This window comes from Callorhinus ursinus, unplaced genomic scaffold, assembly GCF_003265705.2.
Source record: "Callorhinus ursinus isolate GAN/ISIS: 27379988/994484 unplaced genomic scaffold, GSC_fseal_2.0 scaffold13, whole genome shotgun sequence".
NCBI classification, from domain to species: domain Eukaryota; kingdom Metazoa; phylum Chordata; class Mammalia; order Carnivora; family Otariidae; genus Callorhinus; species Callorhinus ursinus.
Genome location: NW_027397075.1, coordinates 4,067,399 through 4,091,957, shown reverse-complemented (window position 1 = coordinate 4,091,957; position 24,559 = coordinate 4,067,399). Strand labels below are relative to the sequence as shown.

General features: G+C 41.1%; 1 protein-coding gene across 5 annotated transcripts in view; it reads right to left on the bottom strand.

Annotated features, from left to right (window-relative positions):
* PARN (poly(A)-specific ribonuclease) overlaps positions 1-24,559 on the bottom strand; it is a 256,764-nt gene that overhangs the window by 124,155 nt on the left and 108,050 nt on the right. For 4 of the 5 annotated variants that reach the window (XR_012380436.1, XM_073899474.1, XM_073899473.1 and 1 more), the window contains exon 22: positions 19,265-19,454. Coding sequence is in view for 4 of the 5 variants with exons in the window: in XM_073899474.1 (XP_073755575.1) it covers positions 19,265-19,454 (190 nt within the window). In the remaining variant the exon portion in view is untranslated. Of the gene's footprint in view, positions 1-13,829; positions 14,038-19,264; positions 19,455-24,559 lie in introns of those variants that run through there. The other variant, XM_025855543.2, reaches the window with a different exon arrangement.

Here is a 24,559-nt window from a genome sequence, read left to right as displayed (position 1 = left end):
GCTTTGCACGTAGTACAGGACCATAAAGGATCTGAGCTAAAGGAGAGGGAGAAACTGGAGATGAAAGAAGAAGATTAAAAAAAAGAAGCTACTGACTACCTGGAGAATGCCAATCTAAATTCTAATAGTTTCATTATATCCATCAATTTAGCCATCCTAAATGGACATTTACAGCAATTAATGAGGAGATGACATCAGTAGCACTACCAATCGGATCTGATGAATCAGCAGGGTATGATGGCTTTACCAGGAGAAGAAAACATCCTTTCTGCTCCCTCAGAACAGAGGACCACCTACCAGAGGATGTTCTGACACCAAGAAACCACATGCTTCTTGCATCTCGGTTTGGTTTTTGAAGACCCTCCTGGGGGACAGTTTGTGACTACAGCACAGTAGACAACGAATCTCTTCCAAGAATTTAGAATCATTAATCTAAGACGATGAGCTAATGTGCCTCATGGTCGTTCCCAAGAATTCCCCAATTCTTTGTATCAGATAGATGACAAGGGATGTCATACTCAGGAAATGGTGGTCTGAACACTGATTTCTGTAGCATAATGTAAGATTAATTTCCTATTTCCCTTAAAACATGATAAGGCATGCATGAACGGTGTTCAGACTTGATATTCCAAGGATCCAGTCAATCTACTCCCACCTTCATATGGGTCTTTTAGTCTAAACAGCAAGTAAGACAATAAAATAAGGTAGATTCTGGTGTAATTATAAAAGAATGTCATTCTTTCCTGCCTTGTCTTTAGCAAAGCAATTGAAAGTATTCTTAGCCCGACTTTATGTTGTTCAAAAGGAAAAAAACAGTCTTCAGGGCCTTTCCCAATGGGAAACTCAGTAGGAAGATATGTTCCCAGGGAGTTCTGAGTTCTCTTGTTCATTCATTTATTTAAACCTTTCTCTGAGCGACCATGGGGCATCCTTTGTTAGGTGCTGCAATGCGAATAAATAATATCGTTTCACTTTCTACAGGAGTTCCCAAGGCAGAGAACTCCTAAGGATCCCAGGTGGCATGGAAGGCCTCTCAGAAGGCATTTCTGATGGTGGGGAAGGATCACAAATGGGTAGATGAGGAGGGAGCAGACATTCTGGAAAAAGCATACATGGAATTTGGGATGAGAGAGATGAGGACCTGAATCCGGGTTCTGTCATTTACTGGTTTTGTGACTCCAGGCAACTTCCCGTACTTCTGTGAGTTGCAATCTCCTCGATTAGTAAGTAGGTTGTTATGAGGATTAAGGAAGAAAATGAAGCGAAACAGCACAGGCTACAGTGCGTGGCACGTGGCAGACACCTGAATGACAGCGCCTTCGCTCTTCCCTCCCTGGCCTGCAGTGGGCATGTTCTTGGAGATGATGTTGAGCCGAGTCTTCAGAGGCAGGGGTCCAAACCTTTGAAAAGCATCCGGAAAGGAGGAGAAACAGAGAAAAGGAAGAGTGTGGACGGGAGGCGCAAGCAGCCTGAGTAGGTTGTACGGGCTGGGCCCGAGCTGCGGGGCAAGGCGAAGTAGGGGAGTTTTCCAGTAGCCTCCCCAGGGTGCATGAAGCCATCCGCTAACCGCCATTTGTAAATTCATGGGTGTCTGGAACCTGCAGACCATCAGGACCCACCCCAAATGCCCTCCTCTGTTGGAAATGTATATGAGGCTTCTGGAAGACATGGTTCCATTTTTTCCCATCATTATAAAAACTTCAAATATACAGAAAAGTTTAAAGAAGAGTACGGTAAACATCCACTTAGCCACCACTTAGGTTCCATAATTAGTTCTATGCTGGGATTGAAGATTTGAAAATATAGAGTAAATTTTAGTTCTTTTGCATTTGGGAGAAGGGGCACAAAAGGGAGGATGTGAACGTGCCCATCTGGCTAGCATCTATTTGGCTCCTGTAAGACCAGCAGTGCAGGTGAGTGGACAAAAGGAAGCACCTCGAGTCTGTCAATGGCATTTAAACATGGAAGTGCCTGAGCACAATGACAAACCTGGTTCTGGGGCACAGCAGTCATCCATCCTTATACCTGACCTCCCCCAAATAAACACCAACCTCCTATTGCTTCTGCTCACTTAGGATGGTCTAGCAGAATTAAAAAGCATACAGTGTCAAAAAAGAAGTATCAGAAAAATGTTAAAAATTTCTACCTCTAGGCAATTAATCTATACAATTTACACATTTCATATCTCATTTCAGCTAAAACTACTACAGAAAACATAGAAAGAATCCTAACTGCACTGATCTGGGTAACTCAACTAGGAAAATTTGTTTTTGTTTAGTTAAAGGACATGTAGAGCATGGAGGACCTTAGGAGAAGGAAGGGAAAAATGAAGGGGGGGAAATCTGAGGGAGAGACAAACCACGAGAGACTGTGGACTCTGAGAAACAAACTGAGGGTTTTAGAGGGGAGGGGGGTGGGGATGGGTTAGCCTGGTTATTAAGGAGGGCACGTACTGCATGGAGCCCTGGGTGTTATACGAAAACAATGAATCGTGGATCACTACATCAAAAACTAATGATGGGTATTGTATGGTGACTAACATAACATAATAAAATAAAATTAAAAATAAATAAAAGGACATGTAGAAAGTAGCACCTCACTGCCCTAAGTGTGTTGAAGGCAAATTCAATTGTTAGCACCCTTAAAAAAAATTACATTCTTACAAACACAGATAATCACTTTTAATTATGGTGGATCAAATAAATAACGGGAAAATATGAAAAGAAAACATTAATCCTCAAATATCACTGCTGTGAGGAGACGTGAATGCATTTCAAGACGTCAGAAGTCATGTAAGTGCCAGGTGATACTCAATGGAGCTTTCATGTTATTTAAAATAAAATCTTGAGATGACATTCTGCTTTCAACTGTGAGGTAAAAGAAGGCTTTTCCACTTTCACTTATGTGCTTTTGTCAGTTTCCGCAGCACTGACACTTCATACTCTAGATCTGTAAAAGCAGACCTTCATCTAAAACTCAATCCATCTGGGTGCCAGACACGTGACATCCCATCTAACAAATGAAAACGGGAGGGCCAGATCTTAGCAGCATATTCTACTCAATTTACCAACCTCTCATTTTATCTTGAGAATTTTTACATCTACAAATGCATTTAAAGTCTAAAATAGACTAGTAACTGAAAATTATGAACTCATCAACTCTTTTTCTTGATAATTCATCATTTTCTATTCAAATTTTTAAAGTATTCTAGGTCTGTCACCTCCCTTTCCCAGTTACTATGAGAAAGGCTTCGAATGAAACTCTAAGGGGCACCTCAGTCAGTTAAGCGTCCGACTCTTGGTTTTGGCTCAGGTTGTGATCTCAGGGTCGTGAGACTGAGCCCCACATCCTGCCCTGTGCTCTGTGGGGAGCCTGCTTGAGACTCTCTCTCTCCCTTTGCCCCTCCCCACAACTTGTGTGCACCTGCTCTCTCTCTCTAGAAAAAAAAAAAATCTATAAAAAATGCATTGAGTTGCCTTCATCTTTTTAAATTTTTTTCATTTTTTAAAAGATGTATTCATTTGAGAGAGAGATAGAGAGAGCACACAAGCGAGGGAAGGGGGCAGAGGGAGAAGCAGACTTCCCGCTCAGCGGGGAGCCTGACACAGGGCTCGATCCCAGGACCCTGAGATCATGACCTGAGCCGACAGCAGACACTTAACCGAGTCACCCAGGCACCCCTAAAATCTTTAACTGTGGGACAATACACATTACAAAATTTACCATCTCAACCCTCCTAAATGAGTTCAGTAGTGTTAAGTACACACACATTGTGGTGCGCCAATCTCTAGCACCCTTTTCATCTTGCAAAACAGAAACTCTACACCTATTAACCAACAGCTCCTCATTCCCTCCCGCCCCTAGCCCATGGCATGACTTCACCCATGTGGCAGCGGGTGTCAGAATTTCCCTTCTCCTTGAAGCTGAATAATATTCCACTGTATGCGTCAACCACACTCTGTTTATCCAAGTTCCTTGCACCTCTTTTTATATTATTCTCAGGAATCCTACTGACATATCTCCCATGAGAGAAAGCGGTGGTGTCCTGATCTGCAGGCCGCCAAGAAGTCAAAGGGAAGAGATAAGCTAGATCAGTTCATCTTTCCCTGGCACAGGCCAGGTAGATGGGACAGGGGATACTTGTAAGAGTTGTTCCTGCACCTTGATTTAAAAGCTCCTAGGTTTTATGTCTTTAGGGACATTCTGTGGGAAACCCAATTTGCCTGGTTAATTGTTTCATTTTATTAGTAACTACACACTTTCAAAATCTGCATTTTATTTTTTTTTAAAGATTTCATTTATTTATTTGACAGAGAGAGACACAGTAAGAGAGGGAACACAAGCAAGGGGAGTGGGAGAGGGAGAAGCAGGCTTCCCGCTGAGCAGGGATCCCGATGCGGGGCTCGATCCCAGGACCCTGGGATCACGACCTGAGCCAAAGGCAGACGCTTAACCATCTGGGCCACCCAGGTGCCCCAAATTCTGCATTTTATATTAACCAGACCCTAGTTCAATGTTTATTCCAATATTTTAAAATACTCCCTTCAGACCAGAATGATCCTTTCTTCCAACTGTTCAGCTGTGGAAAGGAGTTAAGTGGGAGGGCTGAGTGGAGGACCATGATCATTTCTCCTTAGCTATTACCAAAAATCACTTAGAACAGATGTTAAAGGTCTCCACCACCTTCGCAGTCTGAAAGTAGCACAGCCCTCAGAAGATACTTAGGCCTGGCCAAAATCAACACAGAAGAGGGGAAGGGAGCCGATCAGCAGAAAGAGCTCTGTCTACGGCAGCACCAGCCCTATGACGTGGAGCAAGACACGTCCCCTTCCTCAGTTTTCTTATGCGGGATAATGCTACTTAAGCCCCCTTCGGGTTCTTCATCAATCCCCTGTGAGGGCAGAATCACTACTCCTCTCATCATGACATCTTAGGATCTTAACTATGGTTCCTACTGACTTTCCCTCCAGCTGCTGTCCCAGGCTGAACACACTCAACATGTGTCCATCTGTTCTCACTGTGAAGTCCTCCTCCTCTGGACTCGCTGCAGTGCCTCTACTTAACATCAACCAATCAACCGATCAAAGCCCAAGACTATGGGGCGCCTGGGTGGCTCAGTCAGTTAAGCGCCTGCCTTCAGCTCAGGTCATGATCCCAGGGTCCTGGAATCGAGCCCCGCATCGGGCTCCCTGCTCAGCGGGCAGTCTGTTTCTCCCTCTCCCTCTCCCTCTCCGTCTGTGCACTCTCTCTCTCTCTCTCTCTCTCTCTCTCTCTCTCTCTCAAATAAATAAAATCTTTAAAAAATAAAAAAGCCCACAACTATATTCTACTAAGGGGATGACCAGTGCTGAGCAGAGGTTGACACTTCAGGATTTTTGATATTCTCTTGTACATCCCACTATCATTTCTGTTCTTTGGGTTTTTAAAATTTTTTTTAAAGTTAACCATTTTATAGCCAAACTGTGGAAAGAGCCAAGATGTCCATCAACAGATGAATGGATAAAGAAGATGTGGTATATATACACAATGGAATATTATGCAGCCATCAAAAGGAATGAGATCTTGCCATTTGCAACGACGTGGATGGAACTGGAGAGTGTTATGCTGAGTGAAATAAGTCAATCAGAGAAAGACATGTATCATATGACCTCACTGACATGAGGAATTCTTAATCTCAGGAAACTGAGGGTTGCTGGAGTGGTGGGGGGTGGGAGGGATGGGGTGGCTGGGTGATAGACACTGGGGAGGGTATGTGCTATGGTGAGTGCTGTGAATTGTGCAAGACTGTTGAATCACAGATCTGTACTTCTGAAACAAATAACGCAACATATGTTAAGAAAAAAGAAAAAGAAGAAGATAGCAGGAGGGGAAGAATGAAGGGGAGTAAGTCGGACGGGGAGACGAACCATGAGAGACGATGGACTCTGAAAAACAAACTGAGGGTTCTAGAGGGGAGGGGGTCGGGGGATGGGTTAGCCTGGTGATGGGTATTAAAGAGGGCACATTCTGCGTGGAGCACTGGGTGTTATGCACAAACAATGAATCATGGAACACTACATCAAAAACTAATGATGTAATATATGGTGATTAACAATAAAAAAATTTTTTAAAAAAGTTAACCATTTTACATTGATGATGCATGGGACTAGACATCTAAACCCTCACCTCAAAGAAGGTTGAAATTCAGAGGTTTTAAACTCAGGGTTTCTTTAATACAGGTGTGTGTGTGTGTGTGTGTGTGTGTGTGTTTTAAGAAAACATAATGTTTTAAAATGAGACAGCATCTCTCTCAAACACGCAAGCTCACAGGCGTCGATGTGCCATGTCCCGAAGAGGCAACTTCATGCACGGAGCTATGGATCCCAAACACCCATAAGTACGAATTCTGTGCAACTCTAGCTAAATTATTCAGCTTCTCTGAGATTCAACTTTCTCATACATAAATTAGGAATATCACCAAGGGTTTCACAGCGTTGTTAGAGAGATTTTCTAAAAGATGTAAAGCACCTAGCACAGTGCCTGGAATGAAGAATTTGCTCTAAAAATAGGGGCATTCTCTCACTTTTCACATTGCTCCAAAAAGCAGACAGTGTGTCCGTGAGCTTTACACCTTCATACTGACGGGACAGAGGAAGAGATGGGAAGGTGAGAGGGGGTCGAGGAATGATCCTCCTCAACAAGAGCAGGGGTCATGAATTAATTTTTCACAAAGCGTACGACATACAGCGTTCATGAATTTCACTACGAGGTTGATCATTTAAACTAGGATTCCGGGGCGCCTGGGTGGCTCAGATGGTTAAGCATCTGCCTTCAGCTCAGGTCATCATCCCTGGGTCCTGGGATCGAGTCCCGCATCGGGCTCCCTGCTCCTAGGGAGCCTGCTTCTCCCTCTCTCTCTCCCCCCCTCTGTCTCTCATGAATAAATACATAAAATCTTTAAAAAATATATTAAAAAAAATAATAAAATAAACTAGGATTCCACACCCAGATTTAGCTGGTTAGTACATTTCATTAAGAAGGTGCAAGAGCACTAAAACCATCTGCCGTGTAAAAGAATCATATTTCACCAGAAGCAGGGTAAGAGTGGCTTCCGAGATACAAGGTTAAATGAAAAACAGAAGGTAGAGAAAAGGGTGTGTGGTCCATTACCATCTACCTAACAGGAGGGGAGGGCATATATATGCAGTTGCTTAATAAATTCGTAAAAACAGAAGGACAGACTAAAAACTAATAAATTTGGTCGCCACGAGGGAGGGAGGAAACAAGCTGGAGAAGGCAGGGAGAGAAGCTTGAGAGATCGGACTCTGGAACCACACAAATGGTCTACATAATTACAAAGCAAAACTGATTTGAAAAAAGGCAATCCCTAAAGTTACAAACACAACAAACCTAAATCTTTATTGAGTTGGTAGCTTAACCACACAAAGAGGAATTATTCCAAGGGATTTTAAAATAAGGTAATTTGTTCATCTCTAGTCAGATATACTACAGGGGAAAAAAATTACTGCAAAAAAATTATTTTCAATAATTACATTATTTGTAATGATACTGTTATAGTTATTCTGAAATTATTATCCATAGTAGTATAAAGCAAATAAATACTTTAATATCATTAACAACCAAAATTTTCAGCATAAGAAAAAAAGAAACTAAAAGAAGTTAAATAAGTCCAGGAGTCTAACTGGAATTGGAAGTATCAGTATAAGCTAATCTTTTTATTTTATTTATTTGACAAGGGAGAGGGAGAAGCAGGCTCCCCGCTGAGCAAGGAGCCTGACACAGGATTTGATCATGATCATGACCCGAGCCGAAGGCAGATGCTTAACCAACAGAGCCAGTATAAACTAATCTTAAAAAGAAAAAGGAAGGAAGGAAAGAAGGAAGAATTCCTTGCTAGCCCTTTTAATTCAAAAACACTATAAATAACAATGAATCCATCATCAATAAACACCCTTAGAACCCAGATTACAGTTTCTAAATACCATTTTCCATCAAAAGGAACAGGCCCCTTGGAGAAATGGCTAACTCTAAATATAAGGTGGGAAATGTAGAGAAAAGCCTGGAATAAAGAATACCAGAAGTCAAATAGGTTATTAAAGGCTACTGGGATTGTCTCAGAGGACTCACGAGTCACCTCAAATTGTTCCCACTGCTCAGAAACAAGATAATTTGAGCATCAAAAAGAAGAACAACTGTAATATACTAAAATATATTTAAAATATATATATTTTTAAAACCTCATGATAAACAAAACAAAATCACATTGCTCACTGTTAGGTGACAGGAAACCAATTAACTTATTCTGAAGCTGGTTTTTAAAAGGTGGATTGAGGGGAGAGGTTAAAGAATTTATTCTGCTTTTTCTATGTGAACTGTATCTCCAGGTAACTAAAGAGATGAGGAGAAGCCCAATGTGACGCAAGAGGAAATATACATCACTATCTATGAAATATTCTTGCCATGATGTCAGTCCTAAATCTGATCAAGTTTACAGATCTTACTACCAGTTAATTATAAATAGAGTAGTCAGGGAACATGTTAAACAAACTTAAAAGAATGCTCCAGAAAATGGGAAATTCTACAGAGCTAACAACCTAGTTTCTGAAGCACACTGAGGGCTGTGGGAGAATCCAGTGAGAGAAGGAGTTCATAGACTGAGAGAGATGAGACGCATCAACCAAATGTAATATACGAATTGTTTGGAAACCACAGCTCAAACAAAACAATTATTTTAAAAAAATGTGTGAGCAGGAAATGTGAACACTGGCTCTCTGATATTAAGGAGTCACTGTTAATTTTTTTTTGTTGTTAGTGGCATTGTAGTTTTGTTTTTAAGTGACTGTTTAATCTTTATACGTACAGAGACCTACGGCTGAAAGGATATGCCATCTGTGATTTGCTTCAAAATTATCTGAAGGGAGAAGGAGAGAAAGAGTACTAATAAAATAGGACTGGCCACACGCTGACTGGTGACATTCTGTGATAGCTAGCTAGCTATGACTTTGTTATATTATTTTCCCTACTTTTGTATATGTTTGAAATTTTTCTGTAATAAAAGCTCTGGGATCTTTTAAGCAGAAATCCAAAAGGGCCTCTCTTCTGCTTCCCAGGATATTGCTTTTAAATGAAAAGATACAAGCTCTCAGAGGTTTTCTTAGGTGATGTGGTGACTATAGTCAAGACAATTATCCCCTATATGGCATGTACCTAGCTGCAATCTGTTTGAGTACCTTCTTCCCTTGAGAACAGACCTGGGAATATGTGGGGTGGGGGGGGAGGCATGGAAGAAAGAGCAGAGCTCTGCAGATAAACCTGGTATCAAACCCATGTCTTTGCCAAGAACTTTAATCTCCCTGAGGCTCTGGGAGATGTGGACAAACCTCACCTCCTTGACAATGCTGCTATGAGCATCACAAGAGCTAAAACGTGAAGGACCAGGGCGCACCTAGGTGGCTCAGTCAGTTAAGGGTCCGACTCTTGATTTTAGCTCAGGTTATGATCTCAGGGTCATGAGAACGAGTCCTGTGTCGGGCTCCACGCTCAGCATGAAGCCTGCTTAAGATTATCTTTCTCCTTCTGCCTCACCATCTCCCCCACCTGCACATGCTCTCTCTCTCTCAAAAAAACAAAAACAAAAACATGAAGGACCTAGCCCAGAACCTGCACTTAAAACTGGCGCTTGCCTATTTATTCATTCACCAATTCACCAAACATCTGAGATACAACTCTGGGTCAGACTCCAGGTTAGGTGTGAGAGATAACAAAGACACAGAAAACACGAAAGCAGATTAATGATGACAGTGGGAAGAGCAATGTATTTAAGGTTGTGAACAGGTAAAAATTTTTGGATCTAGAATTCTATATCCAGCAACATTATCGATTAGGTGAAACAGACACATTTTTATAGCATTTATTAACTATACACTACATATGCAAAAAAGGAAAGAAATCAAAGTCACCCAGGGAAAAGTACTTCCCTCAAAAAAAAAAAAAAAAATTCCCCACAAGAAAGGCTGGGATATTTGGAAGATTCTCAGTTGGGTAACGAAGTTTTAATGACACAGGAATACACTTTCTTCCCAATGGGCCCCACCATGCAACTTCTTTCCTTCAGAGAACTGCATTAACACAACCATAAGATTATACATGCTGGACACCTGCTGCCATGTCCTAAAATCGACTTCTCAAGAAAGCAGAAAAGTACAGATTTACAAAAAGATAGTTAACAGTGTAACTAATCATGGTGAGAAGAGAAACAGAGAGATATGGAAGGTAACCAAGATAGTTAACAGTGTAACTAATCACGGTGAGAAGAGAAACAGAGATGGAAGGTAAGGCGCCTGCGCTAAATTTATACTCCTTTACAGAACTGACCCAGATATATTGGTCAAAGTTGACAAGACAAGAAATGTATTGGTTAAAGGAAAATGGTCACAGTAGCTAGAAGAAGAGCCAGGGAGGGAGGGGCAAAGATTCTTCTCCCTTCATTTTATATTCTCCTGTTGAGGCAAAATTTTTAAAAATTATGTGCATTTCATCACTTGAATGGTTTAAAAAGTGCCACAGGAAACACCTTCTCTGCTAAAATACACTTAACCCACAAGATGGACACTGGGGTTTGCCAACATTCCTTTCCGGAAGTGGAGGCTCTATCCAAGGGAATATGTAGACTGGAGAAACGTCACGTGGTTAAGAGAAAGACACAGAAGTGAAGCCTGTTCCTAAGCTTCCTAAGCTATAGAACCCAGGAGCAAACAAGAGTGACCCATCAGGACATTTCCCCCAGAAGAAGCAGCAACAGCTAAAGCTGAATGGAAGGAACCACTGGTGGCCAGAGGGGTGGGGAGAGGGGGAGGTGCGAGGGAAGGGGCGGGGGGGGGGGGGGGATGGGCAAAAAGGTGAAGGGGATTAAGAGGTACAAACTTCCAGTGACCAATCAGTCACAGGGATGTAAGGTACAGGGTAGGGAATATAGGCAATAATACTGGAACAGCACTGCACCGTGACAGATGGTGACGACACTTAGCATGGTGAGCCCTGAGTGATGTATAGTATTGTTGGATCACTGAGTCGTTGTACACCTGAAATTAATCTAATACTGTATGGCAATTATACCTCCATAAAAAAAAAGTTTAATAAAAAAAAAAGACAAAGCTGAATGAGGATTTCTGCAGGGATGTCATGGAGCCAGGAGGGGCAGAGAAAAGCAACAAGACATGGGCAACATGGAGCTTCCGAAGGCATTCCTCAATTGCTGAGAGAGTGAGCTGCAACCAGGCAAGACAGGTGGTGCTCAGGCTGCAGAGACATTCTGAGATAGTGGGGGGAGGGCCGGGGGCGGGGGGAAGGTCTGAAAGCCAGAGGCAACCCCCTCTACGTCACAGAAGCAGGAAAGCAATGAAGGTGTTAACAGAGGACCAAGACACAGAGGACAGAAAGGCTGGGTGCGAGTATGTTCTGCCACAGGCTAGTGGTTTCTAATCGTATTGAAATCACGGGGAGAAGAAGCTTCTGAGACATTCTAGTACAGAGATGGCTGGTGGGAATTTAAAAGGCAGTACCCACTGAAACAGTCAAGGATCTTTTCTTCATTTGGTGTGCTGCTTTATTATTTCAGCGCAGTATAAGGCTTTCACGGGTTCACTTGTGACACTGGTTTACCCAATCTGATTTTTTTTTTAATTTTATTATGTTATGTTAATCACCATACAGTACATCATTAGTTTTTGATGTAGTGATCCAAGATTCATTGTTTGCATATAACACCCAGTGCTCCATGCAGTATGTGCCCTCCTTAATACCCATCACCAGGCTCACCCATCCCCCCACACCCCTCCCCTCTAAAACCCTCCGTTTGTTTCTTGGAGTCCATCGTCTCCCATGGTTCATCTCTCCCTCCTATTTCCCCCCTTCATTCTTCCCTTCCTTCTCCTAATGTCCTCCATGGTACTCCTTATGTTCCACAAATAAGTGAAACCATATGATAACTGACTTTCTCTGCTTGACTAATTTCACTTAGCATCATCTCCTCCAGTTCCAACCATGTTGATGCAAAAGTGGGGTATTCATCCTTTCTGATGGCTGAGTGATATTCCATTGTATATATGGACCACATCCTCTTTATCCATTCGTCTGTTGAAGGGCATCTCGGCTCTTTCCACAGTTTGGCTATTTTGGACATTGCTGCTATGAACATTGGGGTGCATATGGCCCTTCTTTTCACTACATCTGTATCTTTGGGGTAAATACCCAGTAGCGCAATTGCTGGGGACAGTGTAGCTCTATTTTTAATTTTTATTATATACTCCCTATCTAAAAATTCTCCAACCATGGGCATTTTCAAAACTCTCAGCCTTAGGTTGAGAAGAAACTACTTACTACCTGAGGAGAGAAGCAAAGGATCTCTAGAGAGTGTATCAGTTTCCTCCGCATGCTCTGCCCTGCATATGGTGTAAAAACATCTGGAATTTAAGAGCCAGAAGGGACCTTAGCACTTTTTTCCCAACAAAATGCCTCATTTAAGATGAGAAAACAGAGGCAGATACTGGGCCCTGGATGGGTATTTACTGAAAGGAAGAGTGAAAGGGCAGCTCCCCTTTTTGCTAATGTAATATGCTCATTCAGTCACTCTGAGAAAGCACTAACTTTCTATGACAACCATGTGGAATCTGAAAACCGTAATTTTGATATATGCTTTAGCGTTTCCTACATAAGCAGGAATTCCCAGGAACTACTACACTGTCAAGGAAGGCTGAAATGGAGTCTCACAGACAGAAAACAGGAGAAAGAAGAGACTAGCCAAAGGGTTTTTCCCAACAGTTGAAAAAAAACGCAAATTGTAAATAATCCAGAGACACGACTGACCAAAATCTCTTCAGGGCAAAGCATCTTTGGAAAACCATTTTCTTTAATTAGAGAACATTCTTAATAAAATGAGAATGGTAATAGCACCTGTCTTTCGGGAAGGTTTCAAACTTCAGGGCTTATTTATGGGGACTAAATACCTACTAGGGAGATTTTAAATATTTTTGCATCCACTGGAAAGAAGGATTCTTTAAACACCATGCTAACCTGTATTTATTCAGATTTCATGCCACTCAAGCAAATTTATGTCTGGTCCAGTTTCCCAGAATCTAAGCCCTAGCTTTGTCCAGTTATCGACTATAGGCTCCTTGAATATTCTGGACACTGAATCCATCACAGACAAGAAAAGTAGTATGTGCCACCATACGAACACAAACAGCCAAAGGAGCTGATGTCCATTTCCGTCAACAGCCCCGGGGAGAAGCTCAGCTGCTGTGAGAGCGCTCCCAGGGTCTTAGAGTCCACTCGCTAAAGCTAAGAGAAGTGAGGTTCAGGGCTGCGGCAAACTTCCCCTCGACCACAGGGCCCCCGCACGTCCCCCCAGTCTGCACTATACCTTTCATGAGGAAGGCCTGCATGTTTGTGTTTATACTTAATGCCATTTTCACCATACTTCAGCCCCTTATTTTCTTCACAAGCATTAAATGTTTAAAAAAAGAAAAGGAAAGGAAAAAAACAAAAAGAACACCACCGTATCAAGTTTACAGCATATGGAGAAGTAAAATAGGAGACAAAAGATCACAAAGGATAAGAGGGAGGTAAATGGAAAGAGACTATTGTAAGAGTCCTCGGTGGTCCATGAAGCAGTGTGATTTTCACTTGAAGATCCACTGTGATACATGGAAGAGGCACCTTATAATTTCTAGAGCAGTGCTTGGACAACAGAAATATGTGAACCACAAATGCCATTTAAAATTTTCTAGAAGCCACCATTTAAAAAAAAAAGTGAAAAGAAACCAGTGAAGTTAATTTTAATAATATTTTATTTAGCCCAATATACCCACAATATTATCATTTCAACATGTCATCAATTCTTCAAAATCTGTTGTGTATATTAAATCGACAACACATCTCAGTTTGGACTAGCCACACGTGAAGTACTCAACGGCCACATGTGGCTGGTGGCTACTGTACTGGACAGGGTAGATCTACATCAGGAGTCAGCAAATTGTTCTGCAAAGGGACAGACAGTACACAAATTGAGTTTTGCGGGTCACAGGTCTCTGTCAAACTACCCAAATCTGCCACTGTAAGGCAAAGCAGCCAGAGGTAATATGTAAATTAACAAGCATGGCCGCATTCCAATAAAACTTTATAAAAACACGTGGACCAGAGTTGGCCTATGGGCTCTAGTTTGTCAACCACTACTCTGGAGCAATGACTAAAAAAATAACACCAAGAAGTAAAAGCAAAAAAGTCAACAGAGAAGATAAACAGGATGCTAAAATATCAGCAAATACCAACTAATACACAATTCATTCAAAAGGCAACATAAAAGAAGAAAAGAGGGACAAAACCCAAGCAGGACAAATAGAAAACAAATACCAAGATGGAAGGCAGACCTATCTGTATCATTCATTAGATTAAATGTAAAAGAAAGGGGTTGTGAGAATGAATAAAACAGCAAGACCCAAGTATATGCTGTTTATAAGAAACACACTTTATAAAGACAAACAAGTTACCAGTAAAAGGTTGAATAAAATTTTCTATGCAAACATCAAGGTTAAGAAACAAGAGCGCCAATATTAATTATCAGATAAAATACACATCAAAAAAGATTATTACTAGATATCAAGAGGAATATTCCATACTGATGAAAGGGGCAATTCATTAAGAAGACACAGTAATCCTTAATAGGCACATACCTATCAAAAGAGCTGCAAAATACATGAAACAAGAAATTGATAAAATTAAATGAAAAAACAGACTTACGACCACAGTTGGAAATTTCAACACCTCTCTCAGTAGGTGAAAGAAAAAGCAGACCCCCCACCCCCACCGCCAACTCCCAAAAAAATCAGTAAGGATATACATTCGAGCACCACGAATCAATGTAACCTGAAATGACAATAATGAAATGTTACACTCATTCAAGTGCACATGGAACATTCACCAAGACAGACCACATGCCGGGCCATAAAACCAGTGTCAATAATTATCAAAGAAGTTCTAAATAACTTCCTGGTCAAAGAAAAAAGCACAAGAAAAATTAGAAAATATCTTCTAATAGACAGTAGTAAAAAGACAACCTATAAAAATCTGAGGGATGCAGCTAAGCAGTCTAAAAGGAAAATTTACAGCTTTAAATGCTTTTATTAGAAAAGAAGAAATGTATAAAATCAGGAAGTTAAGTTCCCACTTTAAGAAGCTAGGCAAAGAATAACATTAAAATACAAAACAAGAGGGCGCCTGAGTGGCTCAGTCATTAAGCGTCTGCCTTCAGCTCAAGTCATGTTCCCAGGGTCCAGGGATTGAGCCCCGCATCGGGCTCCCTGCTCTGCAGGAAGCCTGCTTCTCCCTCTCCCACTTCCTCTGCTTGTGTTCCCTCTTTCGCTGTGTCTCTCTCTGTCAAATATAATAAATAAAATCTTTAAAAAAAAAAAATAAAATACAAAACAAGAAATAATAAGAACAAGGATATAAATAAATGGAAAAAAAAAGAAGACAAAAAAAAAAAAAGTTGGTCCTTTGAAAGAACTGATAAACACCTAGCAAGGAAAAGAGCAAGTAAACACATATTACCAGTATCAGAAATTTTTAAAGGGACATAATTGTAGATTCTACAGATATAAAAATTATAAGGGAACGTTTTGAGCTAATAATTTTATGCTAACAAATTTGACAATTTAAATGAAATGAAATATTCCTTAAAAAACACGAATTACTAGAAGTGATCCAAGAAGAAAAAGAAAATCTACACAATCCTGTATCTATTACAGAAATTGAGTCCATAATCAAAACCATTCCACAAAAAAACTTTATGCCCAAATGTCTTCACTGGTAAATTCTACCAAAAACTTAAAACAAAAACAAAAACCACCCTATACACAGTTGGAAAATAACAAAAGAGGAACTTCTTAACTATTTCTATGAGGTCAGCATAAACCTGATAACCAAAATTGACAAAGATTTAAAAAAAAAGAAAAAAATTTCAATCTAGTATTTCTCATGAACAAAGATATAAAAATACTTAACGAAACATTACCACATCAAGTCCAGTAGTACATAGGAAGGATCATACATCAGGACCAAGTAGGATTTTTCTCAGGAATGCAAATCTGCTTAAGCATTCAAAAACCAATTGATGTCATTCAAAATATTAAGGAAATAAAGGACAAAAACCATACAACCTAAAGATACAGAAAAGGCATGTGAAAATATTCGACATCTATTCAAACTTTCAGCGAAGTGGAAATGGAAGGCAACTTCCTAAACCCAAAAGAGGACTAACTGGACAATCGAAGAGCCGGGTTCCTGGGGAAACAAGGGACTTCCCCTGTCTATTACTGGAAACAAGACAAGGATATCCACCCTTCCCACTTCTATGTGACAACAGACCAGAGGTGCTAGTCAGGGCAAATAGGCAAGAAAAAGAAAAGGCATAAAGACTGGAAAAGAAATAAAACTGTTGTTAATAGCATACCAATAGTATTGTGTGCATAAAAAACCCTGTGGAGAATAAAAAAAAAAAAACTATCAGAATAAGTCAATTTTAAAAGGTTGCAGCATAGAAAGTCGATATACAATTAATATGTCTATACAGAAGCAACAATTTGAAGATGAAATTTAAGTAACAGTTCCATTTAAAATAGCATCAATAATATATTTAAGAAGAAAATTAACATTAGATTTGTAAGACTCCTACAGTAAAAACTACAAAACAGGCTGAATGAAAAAAGAGGTAAGAGGACTGTAAAATTTGTGTGGAATACAAAGGATCTAGATTAGCCAAAACAATCTGACAAAGAATAATAATGTTGGAGGGTTTATGCTACCTGATTTTAAGACTTACTATAAAGCCACAGAAATAAAGTGTGGTATTGGCACAAAAACAGGCATAAAAATGATTGGAACAGAACAGTCTAGAAATAGACCTAGACATACATGGTCAATTTATTTTTGACAGAAATGCCAAGTCAATCCAACGAGGAAAGAGAAGTCTTTTTAACAAACGTTGCTGGAACAAGTGGATATCCATATTAAAAAAAAAAAAAAAAACTAAATCGTGATTCGTATCTCATTCCATATACAAAATTCATTTGAAATGGGTCACGATTTAAATGGAAAAACTAAAACTATAAACCTTCTGGAAGAAAACTGGTGCAACCTCAGAGTAGGCAAAGATTTAACCATAAAAGAAAAAAAATCATAGACATGACTCCATCAAAATTAAAAATATCTGCTCATCAAAATCACTAACAAGATGAATATGCAACCCCAGATTCGAAAAACACATTTGCAGCCCATACATCTATATGACAAAGGACGTGTCTCCAGAATACATAAAAGAACTCCCACCGATCAACAGTAAAAAGACAAAAACCCAATTAGAAAATGGGCTTACACACCCACCTCAAAATGAAGATATCTGAATGGCCAACCAGCACACAAAAAGGTGGTCAACATCATTAGTCACCAGAGAAATGCAAATTAAGACCACAACGCAATACCCATCTTGTACCCTCTAGAATGGCTGAAATAAAAAAGACAGCACTACGCGTTGGCAATCACGCAGGGCAACCAATACATTCACACAATACTAGTGGGGTATAAAATGGTACATCTAGTTTGGAGAACTGTCTGGATGTTCTTATAAAGTTTAACACACACACACTTACCCGGAGAACCAACAATGCTACTCTTAGGTACTGACTCAAGAGAAATGAAAATATATAGCCACAAGACATTTTTTATAGAAATGTTCATAGTGACCTTATATATAATAGTCTCAAACCGGAAACAACCCAAACATCCACCAAAAGGAGAGGAGGTAAATGTTGTATATTCACACAGTGGAGTACTACTGAACAATGAAATAATAACAAACTCCTGATACACACAATACAAGGGTGAATTTCAAACCCATGGTAAGTGAGGGGCGCCTGGATGACACAGTCGGTTGAGTGTCCGACTCTTGGTTTCAGCACAGGTCATGATCTCAGGGTGGTGAGATCGAGCCCCATTCCTGGTTCCACGCTCAGCATGGAGTCTGCTTGAGATTCTTTTCCCCTCCCTTCCCTCTGCTCCTCCCACAACTTGTGCACTGTCTCTAAAATAAATAAATAAAATCTTTAAAAAAAAAAAAGTTAAGTGAAAGAAGCCAAGCACAATACAATATGATTCCCAATGTGATTCCATTTTTTATAAAGTCCAAGAATAATCAAAATTAATGCATAGTCACAGATATGACAAATGGATGCTTAGGGCAGCAGAGGCTTGGGGTTGCTTGAAAAAGGATGCAAGGAAATGTAAAGAGACAGAAATGTTCTATGTCCTGCTTTGGATGGTGGATACATTGCTGCATATAACTCTAAGAACTCTGAACTAACATTTTAGATCTGTTCATTTTATTGTATATTATGTCTTAATAATCAAGACACCCATCACACCCATCACAGAGCCCAATGAGGGGCCAAAACACATGACCCTGAAATCAAGACCCTAGCTGAGATCAAGAGTCAAAAGCTTAACTGACCAAGCCACACAGGTACCCCATATCTCCATTTTTTAAATCTCTAAAAGGCCATTTAAAAAGCATAGAGGGCAATCCAAAATATTAACAGTGATTCTTCTGGGTGATGGGATTATGGCTAATATTCTTCAGTCAGTTCACACTTTTCTAATCTTTTATCATTTTCTGTAATGAACTTTCCCCCATTTTCTTACCCACATTTTGTCGTTTCACAGAGATACAAGTGACCACTACGTATCTTCTGAGGGAAGGATTTTGGGTAATGAGGGGAAGTATGTCAAGTTCTCTTTCTACAGCAGGCATGTGGTTCAGTGTCTCCAAGGGATCTGAAACGAGGTCGGAAGCCCAAGCAGGAGCATCAGGGCGGACTGCGGGGAGGAGGAGAGGGTGGATCGGACCCAGATGACCCTGTTCCTTCACTGAACTTATGCGCGGGTCACAGAGTCTCTGCGTCCACACCCCTGAAATGGGAATGAGACGTATCCTGTCTGCCTCAAGGGGGTTTTACATGTTTAACTGCAAGAGCTGCAAGTCTACAAGGCACAGAAGGAATCTGGGTAGCAGTAACTTCTGATATTATGTGGAAAGTTAGAAAAAAAGTCTTTCTCGAAAGTCAGATTTAGGACTTAACAATCCTGTGAGAAGAGGGAAGAAAAGCTATTGCTAGAACAACTCTGCCCTTTTAATTCAACAGTCGAGAGCTCTTACCTATTGGTGTGGTAGTAGTGATTCTGCAGAGCATAGGATATGCACTGAGTGTTTAACCGTTTTCTCTCAACCTCCTGCCAAGTATCTTCTGTCCACTTTCTCTTGATCTGCTTCTCCTTGTGTTTTTTCCCCACATATTCGGCGTAGGTCTGGATCCGATAGCTTTCTGCATATTTGCTGGTATTGACAGCTACAAGGAAAAGAAAAAAATCCGTATAAGAAAGTCTAGCCTAGTCCCGGAGATGACTTTTGAAAAGTGGCCTGAGGTCATCAAAGAAACCGGAAATGCGGGTCTGAGTTCTGACCATAGCTCCACCACTGAGAAGGGGGGGGGGGGGGCTTGAGGATGTCCCATGGGCTCTCCCCAGATCTCAGTGTTTTCATCTGGAGAAAAGAATCACTGTGCCCCAATCTTCCTGATGGCCTGAGAGTGCTCTATAAACTATAAAGAACCATAATGGTGGTAAGTGAAAGGTATTTGCAGGTAACATTACTGCTTGAAAATTACTCATTCTCAGTGTAAGAAAATGGGGAAAAAAAAAACCACTAAGGGGATAACTGTAAACCCTTACTTGTTAAAAATGAAAATGAAAGCAACACTGACTACAGAGCTGACCACTGTGTCAGAAACTAAAGGTCTTCCCTCTCTGTGCCCAGGATTTTACCCACGTGGTGTCTCATCTCACAGTTCCTCCATCTGCAAGGGAGGAACTGCCTCTACTCATGAGAAAGCGGGAGCACGGAAGAGGAGGAGCTGCCACGGGCCATACCGTGGGTCAGCAGCAGTGCTGGGGTGCAAAACCAGGCTGCTCTGACCCTAAGGCCAGGACCTTTCCTGTCACTCGGCACTTCACTTTGAACTCTGCAAATTCAAGATATCCCCACCATGCTTGAGACATGGCTCTTCTCCTTCCGCTTTTAAAGACTGCTAATTCTCCGTAATGTGCTTCTGGCTGGCAGGAGCACTTGAGAGCTGGAGCTTATTCCCTCCCTGGTGTTAACATTTCACTAGGGCCAGGTCGGTTTCCTTTGAGTCCTTGCTGCCTGCTCCTCGGAGACTACTGGAAAGAATGTGCTGGGAGCATGGGAGTGAGGATCCATGGGAGACCTGCTGGCAGATGGGCAGCCATTCACCAGTTCTGGCTCCTGCAGTTTGAGCATACACTCTCTTAGCCCACCATCACTACCACCACTTACTAGCCACACTGGCGGCGAGACAGTGAGCATCTGGCCATGCTGGTTGGGGCCATTAGGAGCAGACTTGGTACCTGGGCATCTGATGTCTAAAACACAGAGTCTGTGTACCCACTCCTAGCAATGTTCTTGGTACAGAGTCGTTCTCACTAAATACTGTGTGAATGAATGCACAGCAGAATACAAGTGGTGACAAGAATTCAGTCCTTAAGTATATCAGCGCCAGACAAGGGATCTGGTCCATTGGGGACCTTAAGTCAGAGGGCAAGACAATTGTATGAGAGGCAGAAACTCCACATATCCAACACCTGACGTTTTTCATCTTTGCTCCAAGTGGACCAGATCTGCCTAAAACTTCCAAGCACAGCCGTGGTTTACAGAATATCATGCCCTAAATGTTTAGCCACCTAAGGAGCAAAACATAACAACCACCACCACAAAACAAGAAAACAAAAACAAAAACAAAACTCTACTCTTCAAAAAAATTACAAATTTTTACTAAGAAGCTTGCGTAACTTTTCAAATACCCATTCTAGAGTTAAAGAGAAAAAAAGGGGGTGGGGGACCCCAGAATATTACAGAACTTCCCTATTATACAAAGTCTCCCAAAGAAGGAGAGTGAGTTACTGAATTGTGAGCTCAAAGCAGCATGCTCTGACTCACTCCCGAGGAGATAAACAGAAAAAGCATCCAGTTCTGGAGATGTGCGACTGACCAAAGTCACTCCTCAGCACAGAACCACAGAAACAGGATCCTTTCCCGAAAATTTTACTCCTTGGGACAGCTACTTTTCTTGCTTTCAACGGTCCACATTTCTGACTTTCTCCATTCATTTAACCAGCTGACCATTTAAATATCCAACAAGCAGCACCCACCCATCTCCGCCCGGCAACTGCTCACTGTCCCAGGGACCATGTTAGATATTCGGTAAAACAAGACAAGATTTCCACTCTTAAGATTATCCTGTCGCCTGCAAACTTCATGTAGGGGTAATTTCCCTGTAAGCATAAGGCTATCTTACTACTATGGGTTAAACTATCTGTGAGATCCATAATAAGAACCCACAGATTCTACCATCATTATTTGGTCAAGATTGTTGGCAAATAAGCACCTCCTGGATTTTCCTCTTTAAGATCCATTCTTTATTCCAGCAGGTTTATTCTGCAGGCAGGCCCCAGAGGGATGCCAACTGCAATAATCCCTCTCTCAAGTTTCACTTGGACTCCCAAGTAAAAGAGGAGGCTTGAGTCAATATTCCCCATGAAAGCAAAGGTGATGATAGGGTCATAAAGGAGCCAAGATGATCTATTTAACAGTATCCGGTTGTTTCCAATAATTGAGCTCGCAGCCCCAGGGACAAACGTTGCAAACAACTCCCTAACCACGGTGGGGAATTTATCAGAGCACATGTGGAATTAGGATCACTTAAAAGGGGAAACAAATAACAACCCACTTTTCACCGCTGGGCTTCACATGGCAGTCATTGAACCAGCATTCCTTCACATCCCAGCAGCTCTGGAGCTCTCGGCCTTTAATCTGGAAGCCAAGCTCTGGCTCCAAGCCACCCCTCCTCGAATGGATGAATCAGCAAAATGAATTGGCTGTCAGCTGTGTCCTCCAGTGATTCCAGCTCGCCTGTCAGAAGCAGCATGGAGCAGGCTGCCTGGCAACACTAACCTTCTCCAAATTTGTCAGGGAAATGATTCAAGACCATCTTTCGGTCGCGCCACTTCGTAAGAGTCTCTGGGGCAATGCACATATGCCAACGGCCCTCCCAGCTTCCCGGCAGGTGAGCGAGGGCAGCTCCCCTCACGTGGGCTCACCCACTCACAGCCTCCCCAAGCCAGCTCTGCTCACTCTGCACCCATTACAGCATTTCATCTCCACGAGGGCCCCGCCAGGAAGGGATGCTCTAGTCACTGAGATCAGGGCAGCACGGCTGCTTGCCCAAAGTCTTGTAGGTAAGCCACAAAGCCGGTTTGGAACCAAGACGTGATTTTTTTTTTTTTTAATGTAATACTGCCAGGTGTCTGCCATATTTTTTTTATGTATTTAGAAGACAATTGTCTTCTAATGGATCCTTTACTAGGAGTTTTAAAGACTTTCTTAAAATGTTTTAGACTTTTTTTCCTAAAAATTAAACAAATAGATGAAAAATCTTTGAAAAAAAAATTAAGAACTTACCATTACTGTTAGGCAAAGTCTCTCCAACTAAGTTGACGGAGATACATTATGATTATGGACAAGAGGAATTCAGATATAGACTCCTTCCTAAATTGATCTATAGATTTACTGCAACTCCAATAAAAAGAAATTCTACATTTTAATAGAACACTGAAAAAATTAAAACTGAAATTTTAAAAAATCTCAATAAAAAACAGAGCAGGGTTAGTCAGGGACTGGCGTAGAAGGTCAACTGCAAAGGGGATGAGGGAATTATGGGGGTGATGGAGCCATCCTGTGTCTTCACTACGGTGGTCGTTACATGATTGTATGCATTTCCTGAACAAGAGCTGTACAACAAAGAGGGTATCTTTACTGTACAGAAATTATACCCCAATTATTCAGTGGAACTGGAAAGGTTAACTCCAAAAGTTAAATGGAAGAACAAATGGGCCAACAATGGCCCAGACCTTTCTGAAGAAGAGTAAGCAAGGGGGACGTTGCCTTGCTAAGCTATAAAAGCTTACTGTAAAGACAGAGTAACTAAGATGGTGGAGCAATGGGAGAGAGATCAACAAACTGACCAACAATATAGAAGAGCCTAGAAACAGACTTACGCATCTGTGAAACTTTGATTTTTGACAGAGACAGCAAGACAGAGAATGTGGAAAAGGAAAAGCTGGAAAAACTGTTTATCCATAGGAAAAAAATGAAATTGGACTCTTAGTCACACCATGCTGAAAAATCAACTCCAGATGGATAGAGAACTGAAATGTCAAAAGCAAACTTTGAAAACTTGAAAAGAAAATATAAATGAGTATCTTTCTGAGCTTGAAGCAGGAAAGAATTTATAAAGACACAAAAAGTGTTAAGCATTCAACAAAGGTCAATTAGTATGACTCCATTAAATTAAAACTTCTGTCCATCAGTAGACACTTCAGAGTGAGGACAATCCACAAGCTGGAAGAAGATATTTGTAACGCATGGAACTGCTGAAGGATTAGCACCAGAATACATAAAAATGCCTACAAAACAAGAAAACCCGCAACAACAAAAGGGGCAAAGACATGAAAAGCATGCACAGTCATTTCATAGCAAAGAAAGTATATAATGCCAATAATTATATAAAGAGACGCTCAAGCTCAGGCAAAGACAAGTTCTGAGAACAATATCATTTTGTGTGTTTTCCTGGCAAAAAAATTTAAAAGACTGCTAAGAGCAATGGCTGGGAAGATGTGGAGCAATGAGATCGCTACCGGCATAACCACTGTGGAAAACAACTTCACATTCTCACTTAATGTTGCCCATTCACACATCCTATTGCCCAGCAGTTCCACTCTTACACATATATTAATACATGAGTATTATGATGTAAATACAAGAACTTTTTTTTTTAAAGATTTCATTTATTTATTTGACAGAGACACAGCGAGAGAGGGAACACAAGCAGGGGGAGTGGCAGAGGGAGAAGCAGGCTTCCCGCTGAGCAGGGAGCCCGATGTGGGGCTTGATCCCAGGACCCTGGGACCATGACCTGAGCTGAAGACAGATGCTTAACAACTGAGCCACCCAGGCGCCCCACAAGAACTTTTTTTAAAAAGAACACAATGTTTACACTATCCGAGAGAGAGGAAAGGAAAGAAGCAACCCAAATCTCTACCAGCAGGTGAACGGAAAAACTGTTATAGTCCCACAATGGAATACTGTCTCAGAGTAAACATAAATGAACTACAGCAACATATAATAAGATGGATGGATCTTAGGAATATAATGGTGAATGAGAAATGCAAGTCCCAGAAGTCTATTTGCAGTCTGACACTCTTTTTAATACGTTCTAAAACAAAAATCAAACACTGCATCCACTATATCCAGGGAGAGGGTGTGTGTGTGTGTGTGTGTGTGTGTGTGTGTGTGTGTGTGTGTCAGAGTGTGTGTGTG